This window comes from Meriones unguiculatus, chromosome 8, assembly GCF_030254825.1.
Source record: "Meriones unguiculatus strain TT.TT164.6M chromosome 8, Bangor_MerUng_6.1, whole genome shotgun sequence".
In the NCBI taxonomy this organism is placed as follows: Eukaryota; Metazoa; Chordata; class Mammalia; order Rodentia; family Muridae; genus Meriones; species Meriones unguiculatus.
The window spans coordinates 19,256,886-19,268,048 of record NC_083356.1 but is presented as its reverse complement, the minus strand read 5'-3'; the positions used below and the strand labels follow the sequence as shown (position 1 = coordinate 19,268,048).

General features: G+C 54.6%; 1 protein-coding gene across 2 annotated transcripts; it reads right to left on the bottom strand.

The window, feature by feature from the left end:
- Positions 1 to 436: 436 nt before the first annotated feature.
- On the bottom strand, positions 437 to 11,126 carry LOC110552090 (cytochrome P450 2D4). 2 transcript variants are annotated; one of them, XM_060388945.1, is made up of 11 exons: positions 10,972 to 11,126; positions 5,461 to 5,697; positions 4,124 to 4,295; positions 3,735 to 3,887; positions 3,502 to 3,662; positions 2,977 to 3,153; positions 2,670 to 2,811; positions 2,265 to 2,452; positions 1,704 to 1,845; positions 1,424 to 1,608; positions 437 to 563 (listed from the first exon to the last, which is right to left on the bottom strand). In XM_060388945.1, exons 2-10 carry the CDS (start codon positions 5,635 to 5,637, stop codon positions 1,430 to 1,432), a joined length of 1,491 nt encoding a protein of 496 aa, XP_060244928.1. In that variant the 5' UTR covers positions 5,638 to 5,697; positions 10,972 to 11,126; the 3' UTR covers positions 437 to 563; positions 1,424 to 1,429. The 2 variants fall into 2 exon arrangements, with proteins under 2 accessions (XP_060244928.1, XP_021498839.2); XM_021643164.2 differs by having other exon boundaries at positions 437 to 1,608.
- Between the last annotated feature and the right edge of the window lie 37 nt (positions 11,127 to 11,163).

The following is an 11,163-nucleotide window of genomic DNA, read 5'->3' as shown; positions in this document are numbered from 1 at the left end:
CCCACAGAGAGACACGCAGCAAAGACAAGCAGGGGTGGCCACCACATATTCATATACCTGCACAGACCAGATCCTGGTGATGTGGTCACAAAGATCCCAGACACCGGATCAGCCGTGCGCCTATGTGTCCAAAGCAGAAGGCTCAATAACCAGACTCACCTCTGGGGACAACAAACAAGGGTTTTTGTGTTTTTTTGGGGGAGGAGGGGAGGGTGTCAGACTCCTCCAAAGCCTTAGGCAGCAGTTGATCAAAGGGAGTCCCTAGGGCCCGGGAAAGTTCAGGTTGTGCACCCCTCGAAGCCCCTTGACCACCACACTCTTCCCTCAGATCCCGAGGCTATCTGCAACCCTGGTGTCTCAAGGTCTGGTCACGGGGGATCTTGGTGGAGCCTCCAGAAGTGTTGTGGGGTATCCGCCAGAGAAGACTGCTCAGATATGGGCTTAAGCCAAGAGAAGGTCTTTATTGGCTGGCTGGTGACACACTGGGGTGAAATTTTACATACAACAACCATATCCTGGGTTGGCATACTTCAGTTAGCAAGAACAGTTAGCCAGAAGCAGAACTGCAGGAGACAAAAAGCAACGTCAGCACATTTAGAGACTTTCCCTATGGACTTTGATGTTTCCGTTATGGCAGGGGCTGCTGTCCATGTGCTGACTTTATTGCCAGGGTGTTATTTCCACCATGGAGGTCGGTTACACTGAGGTCTGGGACCTCCTATGGTCTGGAGGCCCGTCTCAACACCAAGCTTTCAGGTCTTACCAAGCCTGGTCACAGAAGCACATTCTCCCTGTGCAGGGGCCTGGACACCAGTATCTCTGATGGGTCACATAATTAGTGGTGAAAGATGCTTGGAAGGTAATCCCTTCTGGACTCCCATAAAGTCTTTTAGGGAAGCATGGGGTACCCAATGGCTAACCTTGGTCATTTAATCGGCCTCCCATTTTCAGCCTCCCTGCTCCTCTACATCTCTGGAATATCATATAAGAAGTTGGGCAATAGATGTGATGACGCTGGCTGAGCAGTTAGCCTCAGCTGTGTGGCTGGCGGAAGTGGGTCTGGAACGGGGGCTTCTAGGAGGAGCCCTGCCCTTCCCTCATCTGCGTAACTTCTACCATCACATCTCAGCAGTCCTTTCTGGCCCTCGTTCCAGAGATTGGCATCTATGGACAAACGTTATCAGCTTGGGTGAAAAGTGGGGGCAGGATTAAAGGCAAGAATGGCTGTCATTTCTGAGGTCCAACAGACCAGTCCTTCTACTGGGGTCAAGGGTCAGGTGAGAATAAATAGGGGTGTGTGGATGTCCACAGGGGGTCTCCTGAGGTCCCAGTACAGCCTGGAGATCTGATGGGGATGGTTTAATTTACAGTGAAATGATTTGCTGCACAATGGGAACCCAGCAGGACAGCGAGCAAGTTATACCTCCTCTTAGCGGGGCAAAACACAGAGCTGGTAGGGGGACGGGGATGTCAGAGCACCAAAGACGCCGTGGTCGCTGGGCCGGGGCTGTCCCTCGGGCACCGAGAAGCTAAAGCGCTGCAGGAGGCAGGTGAAGAACAGGAAGAGCTCCATGCGGGCCAGGGGCTCCCCCAGGCATGCTCTTCGGCCTGTGGGAGGGAGATGGGCTCAGTCAGCCAGGGACCTGGCCTCACAATTCAAGGCATTCTGGGAAGACACAGGGAGCCAGGCACCCCACAGGCACCTGCTGAGAATGGCATGAAGGCCTCATGCTTCACAAAGTGGCCCTGGGCATCCAGGAAGTGTTCAGGATGGAATTGGAGGGGCTTCTCCCAGACAGTCTCGTCCTTCAGCACGGAGGACAAGTTGGTGATGAGGGTGGTCCCCTGGAAGGAGAGACAAGATGTGGGCATGGACTGGGGTGAAGCTGCGGAGACCCTGGCCATCGTGATCACATTCGCAGTCTGTGCTTCACACACTGGCTCCTTTCCTGTAACCTCAGCCCTAGAGGCTTCTCAGTGTTCCCTGTGTTGCCCTGACACGGGTAAGTGACAAGCAACACAGGTGCACACGCTGTCACCTGCCTTTGTAGGCAGTGGATGCTGAACCCCTCCAGCCGTGTTTTTGCTTGCTTGCCTTTCTAGCTGGGGAGTCAGGTGTACACAGTACTTACTGCTGCTCCACTTCCTGTACCCACCCAGGGGAAGTTGGTACTGCAGAACTGATCAATTCCAGGCTTCTCAATTGGGGAGCTCAGGCCACTAGCTGGCTGCTGACCATGGACATTGGAGGGCCCCAGGCCTACCTTGGGGATAAGGAAGCCCAGCACTTCAATGTCTCGAGACGTCTTGTGAGGCACACCAAGTGGGAGGACATCCCCAAAGCGCTGCACCTCATGGACCACAGCATTGGTGTAGGGCATTCGGGCCTGGTCAGCCATCTCTGGACGCCGCGCCTGCCCGATGACTTCATCGATCTCCTGCTGGACACGGCCTGGATGGACAGCACCCCTCAGGGAAGGAGCCCCAGGGGAATGCCCCTTGTCCCTATACTACTTCTATGTTAAGGTCTGGGTCCATGGGAGAAAGATGGTTTCACCCGTGTGGAGTCTGGGTCAAGCCAGTGCTGGGAGCCACAAGTGTCCCAGGTAAGCTTGAGGAGTGTGCCTCTACCCTCCTTCTTCTTTATTCCCAGCCCCAGGCAGGCTCACGCTGCACATCCGGGTGCAGGATCATGAGCAGCAGGGCCCAGGACAGTGTGGTTGACGTGGTCACCATTCCCGCCGTGAACAGGTCGGCCACCACCATGCGTAGGTTCCCATCATTGAAGCTGCTCTCAGGATTCCCCTTGGCCTGGGCCAGGCAGAAAGGGTGGGCTCAGTGGGGAGAGGAGGTCCCACAATGCCCCTCTCATTGTTCCCGGGCAGCCCAGGTGCTGAGTCACTAACATAGGACCTCACCCATGTGGCCTCACAGCTCACAGGACCTCAGCCTGCAGCACCTGGCTCCATCCCTCACCTTCTCCACCTCAGCCAGGAAGGCATCAGTCAGGTCCCGGGGTGGCTGGGCAGGGTCCCAGGTTGTCTTGTGCTCACTTAGCAGCTCATCCAGCATGGCAACGAAGGCCTTTTGTCCAGGGAAGACCTTGCCAAGCAGCCCTGGGATGTGCAGGAGCGCCGGGAACACACTCAGGAACTGTGACCAACAGAGGGACCGGTGGAGAGGCCTGGGGGGAACAGCCTTGGGTCCCAGCCTCCTCCAGGGAAGACTCACGAGTGAGATAGCCCCTCCAAATTCCCAGGCTCTAACCTTCCTTTTTGCCCTGGCCTTCCAGAAGGGCTATCATGCTGTGGAAATTTCACAGACTCCTGTAGCTTCCACATGGGCAGGTAGCACAGACGCTCACCCTTTCCGAGGACTTGTCCCCGGTCTACCTAGGCTAGCTTCCCCCGGAACGCCCTCTGCCTGTCGGTCACCTCCCTGAGAGGCCCCACTGTGTTTAGCCCTCTGGAGACAGACACCCCTCCCCCCGGGCCATCGCACCATGGGCAGGAACCCGGATTCCTCCTTGAGAGTGGCCTTCAGCAAGTCCAGCAGCCTGATAAAGCGCAGGTCATCGTACTCGAAGCGGCAGGCATAAAGGAGGGAGGCAATCACATTACACACTGCCTTGTCCAGCAGCGTGTTCGGGCTGAAAGGGCATCCTGGGAGTGGAGAGGCCAGTCAGGGTGTTGGTGATCTGTGCCCCGGCTCGTGCCCACCGATTCATCACCTACCAGTATAGCGATCGAAGACGTCACCGAGGCATCTGGCCTCCTCCGTCACCCACTGCTCCAGCGACTTCTTGCCCAGGCCGAAGTGACGCAGGGTGGACACAGAGAAGCGCCGCTGCTGACGCCAGGCAGGTCCGTACTGTGCTAGGACCACACCTGGAGGGGCACGCCTAGGCCTGAGGCCTGAGGCCTGAGGCCTGAGGCCTGGCCCTCTTTCCTGCCCTAACACCACTACACGCTTAGCACCACCGCAAGATCCTTTAGCCGTCAGCCTTTGCTGTCTTTTCCCTGTCCCTGTCCCTCCCCCAACCCCAATTAGGTCCCAAACTGTCTGTTGTTCCTGAACCCCCTCCGGTCCCCATTTCCCCGCTTCTGTCGCTTTCTGCATTTGCCTTGAGAGCGTGGTCCAAAGCCCAACTGGTCATTGAAATGTAGCGGTGGCCGGTCAGCAGTGTCCTCGCTGAATCTCACCAGGGCCTCACGCAGGGCCGTCAACCCATTTAGTACAACCACTGGCTCATAGGCCAGCTGGAGGCTGAACAGGTCCCCAAAGCGACATCGCAGCTGTAGGCAAGGAGTTAGAGCATTGTCGGCAAGCCCGGATTCCCACGCCTAGCTGCACTGGATAGGAGTTGGCAGGGCACAGCCTGAGGGGCTCCACGGAAGGAGGATAAAACCTGCTGTTATCTGCAGAATTACCCCAGACTCCTAGCAATCACTCCACCACGACCTTGCTGGTGTCACACATTGCCTGTTGGTCCCTCTAGCACCCCCATGTCTAGACGAGGAAACTAAGGCTCTCAGATGGGAGTAGGGAATCTGAGGATCCAAAAATAGCAAAAGGATGGAAGCAGGCGCTCCACCTTGCTCAGCTTCAATTTCCCCGAGGGAAACACTTGTTTCGAATTATGGCCTCTCCCACATTCTCAAGACATTTCCCCGTGGTGGAATGAAAGGCCTATATGACTTGACTTTCCTTTTACTTTTAGTGTGTGTGTGTGTGTGTGTGTGTGTGTGTGTGTGTAATTTTTTTTCTTTTGATCCAAAGGTCCCAGTAACTAGCCAGATCTGGCTTAGAACTTGCTATATAGACCAAGCTGACACTGACTTTGCACAGAGATCTGTTGGCTTTTGCCTCCTCTGTATGCTGGGATTAAAGGTCTCCACCTCTACGTTGGCTTTTTTTTTTTTTTCCTTTAAAAATTTTAGATTTGGTTTGTTTTTTGAAACGGTCTCATTATGTAGCGTGGGCCGGCTTGGAACTCAGCAAGTTAGACCAGGTTGGCCTAGAACTCAAAGAAAGATGCCTTCATCTGCCTCCCAAGTGCTGGGAGTGGAAGCATGCGCTGCTACAGCTCATCCTTAGATCTTCATCTCAGAGACAGTTTCGTTATGTAGCCTAAGGTGGCCTGGAATGTATAGCTCGCCTGCTTTAGCCTGTGACAGGCGTGCTGGAATTAGAATGCAACCCCAGGACCACCATCAACCACTATGGTCTGGCTTGGTAACTGGATCTCAAACTGGCTGTTAGGTCCTGTCCCACCTCCTGGAACAGCCTCTGGAAAGGCCAGGCTATCCTCAGGTCCTGCACCACTGTCCCCAAGGGGAGCCTCTTAACTGTCTTTAACCCCGGGGGTCAGCTCCCAGTCCAGCACATGGTTTCACTACTGCCCACTGTGTTCCGATGGGCGGTTACCACGGCCTCTCTGCCCTCCAACAATTCTCTCACCTTGTGGAAGCCTGCTGGCATGTTCTGGAAGTCCATCTGCAGCAGGTTGCCCAGCACAGGCCACGGCGCAGGGCCTGGTGGGTAGCGGGCAGTCCGGCGCCGGCGCCGATGTATCAGGTCTACCAAAAGCAGGAAGACGGCCATGAATATGGCCACGGACCACAGTTCAGCCCTCATGACTGCCCTGCTGCTCTCTGGGTTCCTCTAGGAACACCTCTCTGTCCTCACGCCAGCCACCTAGGACCAGGAACAAAAAGCATTATCACAACCTGGGCACTCACCTGGCCTGGCCTGTCCCTTGTAAAGGACCCTGTGCTGCCCTTTGCCCCCTGCCTTAAGCCAAGCCGCTACATTGACCTTGCAGAGTGCAAGGAGGGGTCAAGGCAGGCCAGGAGACAATCGTAGCCTTAGAGGTCCCTGCCCTTTAAGTCTTTGGGTGCTTAGGCAGGTGAAGGGGACAGAAACCCAGGGGAACTGCATGAGCTTGGCGTGCTGGTTGTGCTTGGCTGAGTGCTGGGAGCTTCACAGGCAGATGACAGATGGGCCCCCTGCCCAGGCACTTGGTCAAGAGGAAGCTTGCAGGCAGCATAACTTAGAGCTTGAGGGCTTTCCTGGAGGCTTCATTGGAGGACTGTGTTGACAGCGAGTGAGGGGCAGAGAGGCCTGCCGGCCACTGGGCTAAGGGACCAGGGGAGAGGGAGGAGGGCAAGAGCTGATCACTGGTGTCAGCGCATCAGGTGCTCTGGGGGCAGGAAGATGGTCAAGGCCAAGCTAACAGTGTTTCCCTGGCTAGCAGCCTACTCCATGGATGCCATGCTGACCCTAGGCTCCCCAGAGCACATATGCAGCCTTCTACAACTCCCCAAGTAGGACGCTGACCACTGAGCATTTGAACATTCAGGGGTATACCCCCTCTTTTAAAAAAGATTTATTTAATGTATACAAATGCTCTGTTTTCATGCACACCAGAAGAGGGAATCAGATTCCATGACAGATGGTCGTGAGCCAACCATGTGGTTGCTGGAAAATGAACCCAGGACCTCTAGGAAGAGCAACCAACCAGTGCTCTTAACCACTGAGCCATCTCTCCAGCCTGGGATAGACCCTTCTAAAGCAGCCTTGTGGAGCCCTTAGTCATCAGAGGCTCCAAGTGACTGGAAGCACTGGGGGGGGGGGGGGAATGAGGGGCATCGATACATTTATAAGAACTGTAACAAAATCCTTAAGGTGAGCTATTTTATCAGGAAAGGGGTGTGGCCTGGCAAGATGGCTTAGTGGGTAAAGGCACCTGCCTCTAAGCCTGAAAACTGGATAAAGATGGAGGGCTCCTGGTTTCTTCCTCACCCTCCTGACCTGACACAAAAACCTAGCAGCTTGAGATGGAGGCCTGGTGGGTTTTTCCTTCTGGACAGTAAGCCTATCATCCTGTGTGTCCATCCCCGTCCCATCCATGTACCCTCTCCTCCACCACCCCAGGGCTGGATAAGAGCACATGAACCACGTTGTTGGGTGGCTTCTGGGTGGTGCAGCTGCTCTTCGGTCATCTCTGTTCCCTGTAAGTAACCCTGCACACATGCTCCTTTTAGTAACACCAGCAAAAACTCGATAGTTTGTCACATTAGTGTTATTCCACATTAGTATTTGTATCGTTTTGTTTTGTATTCCACTTCTGCATCTGGGTGTGTGTGTGTGTGTGTGTGTGTGTGTGTGTGTTGTATCTTCCCAGGAAAAATCTGTTACACAACAGCAATCTAGAAAGGATGACAGGAAACGGTAGGTCCAGGACAATGACCACTGATGAAACAGGGAATTAGAAAGTCATGGCTGAGGGCTGATTCAGTGCTTGGAGGTCCATGCCCTTACCGAGAGCCAGATTCTCTTGCAGGGAGCACAGGAATGTGAACTGAACCAGCAGACAGGCAGCATGGCTGAGCTCCTGTGTGGTGACTTCCCCCTACACCCTACACACACACACACACACACACACACACACACACACACACACAGGCCCTCTTTTAGCTAGCCACATGCTCCTCATCAAACGAGATACCCAAAGCCAGTCCAGATGTGTCTCCATACCCTTAACCCTTGAACAATTGGCCAACGCTAATAAAGTCACACTGCAGAAGCCAGGCCCACCAGCTCACGTAATCATCAAAATTTCAAGAGAAGAATCTGGGCTTTTCCGAGTGACCCAGACCCATCGCTGTCCATGCCGGCCCCGCTAGAGTGAGGATCACAGTTCTAGAAACCATCTGCGCAAGTTTGGGAGTCAAATGACTTTACCATCAGCTTCTTATACTACTCCTAACCTAAAAACCCCAGAGCCTCCGAGTTGACAGCCTATGGCTGTCTGCAGCCAACGTACATTCCACTCCCATTTCATGGAAACGCCTTTGTTTGTGGGCAAAGATCCAAACAGGAAAAAAACTTCCTCAGTTGAATTGCATTCAAAATCACTGAGTAGCAATCACTGTGCCATGGGAGAGCTCAGTCTCCCTCCCTGTTCTGTCTCCACCCCCTCCTCAGTTGCAGCCCTGAGAAAGTCACTTAGGAACTCTGGCTGTTCCCATAGCTGAGAGAACCACGTCCGAGCTGCTGTCTGCCTGGATGACAAGGGGACGTGGCCCAGTAGGTACAGGGCATGCACGCGCTGCACACAGATCTCATTCTGTCCACAAATGGTCAGGCTGTTGTTCTTAATTCTCTTCCCCCTGAAATAACCATAGATTAGAATTCTCCTGAAACCCGAATCAAGGTGACCCTGTATTCTAGTCTATTTGTGTCACCCACCCTGGCCTCTTTCTCTTGAAGAAAAAATTCAAACACAGGAACGAGATCTGGACTCAGAGGAGATTAACATGTCTGGAATACATCACTTGACACACACACAAACGGTGTTGGCCAAAGACTCATGACGCCTCGTTGTAGAAGCAATGCCTGCTGTGCACCACCAATGGACACAGCAAACAGGAGGCTCATAGCACTCACAAGCCAGAAACCCCAAGAGGGCGGCAAGAAATGTGTTTGGGAAAACGATCCAGTATTGCCAAAATGCAGCACCACTGCGCTCGCGAGAGACGTCGGAATGTGGTTGACCTGTTTGCCACGCTGCCTGGTTTGCCGTTGCTGTCTCTATGTCTGGAGCCTGGAGAAATGAATGCAGAGCACACACCAAGCACAGGGCGCAGGTGTGGCCAGCGAGGCTCTGGGAAGACGTCTGCTCTGCCAGCCAGCTTCAAAGTGCAGAGTGGACCTCAAGTGTGGTCCGTCCAGCCTGAATCTGGGCAGCGCGGTCCCCGGATCCTACGCTTCAACACCAGGGTGTTGCCTGATGAGATTCAGAACAGGACAGGCAGGGGCAGGACCCAGGGGTGGGCTGTGAGTGTCCTCCCTGAGTGAGCAGCCCTGCTGGAGGAGAGGGGAGCCAGGCGCTCCAGCTGCTGGGCAGCACTGCACTCCACAGCCCCTCCCCTCTGAGAGAGAGACTGCATCTGGAGAACTCTGACAGGGCAGAGGAGGGACAGAAGCCTGGGCGCTGTCCTAGACTCAGGAACCCTTCCTTCCTGACAGTACTTCCAAGCACCTTTCTGGGGACACAAGAGACTTCCCAGCAGACCCTCTTCTCCTCACCTAGTAGGACCACAGTCTTGCACTGAGCGTCTCACAGCCTGTCAGGACACAGGCAGCAGCATAAACTGCTCAAAACGCCAAGTGCCGCATCCCCGAACTGTATCTTCTATGAATCAAAGAACGACCCTGCCCTTCCAACAGCATTTCTGACAGAGCAGACAAATTTCACAGGGTATGTCTCTTCTCTCACGTCAGACACCTGAACAGGAGGAGGGGTCGGTTGCTTGCAGCTGAGCAAAAATGTGCTTGCAACCCAACAGTCTCAAAGCCATGACCTCTAATTCATCACCAGCAGGAACTCGCCAACTGTGCCCCAGAGCTTAGAAATCACACGTGGAAACAGCAGGTTCCCACCAGACCAGCCAATGGCATAAAGGCCTAACAAAGAGCACGCAGCCTGGGCCCCGCTCCCATCACTGCCAGCGTGGTCCGCTCAGGCTTTTGGAAACAGTTCAATTTTCCCTCCCCTGAAACGTTTGGCTCCATAACAATTATCCCAACACGTTTTGTTCTTTGCGGTGTTTGCACGCTCCCTCTGTGTCTGACTTAGGCTCAAGCTAACTGGTGGACAGCTGCTTTGATGTCCTCCTCAGGGACCCAGTGCCCCTCTCTCAGATCCCACAGACATCCCTGCAGGAAAAGCCTCCAACCCCTCACAGCTTCAGAGCGGGAGGTAGAACAGCTTTCAGAACTCCAGGCTACGCAGGCATGGTAGCTTACTGTCATCCCCGCAGCTGGGAGGAAGAGGCAGGAGGATTGCAGGAGTTTGAGGCCAGCCTGGGCTCCAGTATGAAATCTGTCTCAAAAACACAAAACACACAACTGGCAAGGAAGCCAAACCTCTAGGACTTCTGCTACTCGACACGGGCAAGGGTTGTAGGAGTCTCGCTGATGGGGTCCATGCTTGGCTGTCTCAGAGGGGAGACTCCAGTGTCTGCTGCTGCCCAGACACACGCAGAACAGGCGGGCTGCTGGGGCAGAGACGACAAGCATGGAGGACAAGCTGTCACCGGGACATTCTAGTTGGTGGTCTGTGGGTGTTGACTGCAAAGCTCCTTGCATGTTCAGTGTAGGAATTCTTTTTTTCCCTTCCTGCCTTCCTCTTTTTATTTCTTTTCTTGTGTTTTGAGAGAGAGAGTCTCATGTTACTCTGGCTGTCATGGAACCCACAGAGTTCCTCCTGCCCCTGCCACCCCGGTGCTGGGATTTTATGCCCTGCTTAGGGTAGACTTTGTGTCCTTTTGTTTTTCCTACTTAAATGGGGTGAGTCCTCTAAGATAGCCAGAAGCTGACAGCAACATCCCAACTCCAGAGAGCGCAAGCAGGGCTGGTTCTGGCGAGGGTCCACCCACCAGCCCCATCCTTCCTCCCACCCTCAGTGAGCCCCAAAGGGTAAGAAGCAGGGTCCGCAGAGAGAGGTCTGGATTGCTTAGGTACTGCCTGTACCCACGAGGCCCAGAATACACTCCAAAGGGCAAGTTATGCAAAGGGCCAAGGTCAGGTTCCACCCTGCTCTCTGGGACAATGGTCCTCAACCCTTAACTCTGGCTGCAGGCAGGTTCACCAGCTCTTTAGGCTTCCAGGGTGAGCACAAGCAACTGCCCTCCAAGACACTCAAGGTGGTTCTGGCATTCTAGCTCAGCCTGGGACAGTGAAAACAGCTTACTCCATCCTCCCTCAGGCTACAAGAGGCCCTGGGCCCCCCTCTGCCCACTCCAATGGGGGAGAAGCACTCTGCCCAGAAGGAAAGACTGCCAAGCTCTGGCGGCACCAAGGTCACCCAGCTCAGGGGCTGGGCTGGGAACCCGTCTAGCACACTTTCGGCAACGAATGGGCAAACTTGCACACACACCACCCCCACCCCACCCCCGGCTTTACCGACGCCGATGCGATGCGTTCTGAAGCCCAGCAGAGGAGACAAGAGGTGTCCGGAGCCCCACGAGGATAGGAGGCAAAGGAGCTCAGAGGAAGAACTGAGGAGGATCCACTCTGAGGAGGAGGGGGAGCTGTGAGGAGCCTCAACTCCGAAGGAGGGCACTTTGTGAGGAGGAGAAAGAGGAGGAAGGGGAG

Excerpts from the sequence above, each read along its gene's own strand:
- LOC110552090 (XM_021643164.2), bottom strand. The coding sequence starts at position 5,637 with ATGAGGGCTGAACTGTGGTCCGTGGCCATATTCATGGCCGTCTTCCTG. Across the intron at positions 3,888-4,123 it reads CTTTGGACCACGCTCTCAAG|GTGTGGTCCTAGCACAGTAC; the intron begins GCAAATGCAGAA and ends GTGCCCCTCCAG. Across the intron at positions 1,846-2,264 it reads TGGGCTTCCTTATCCCCAAG|GGGACCACCCTCATCACCAA; the intron begins GTAGGCCTGGGG and ends CTCTCCTTCCAG.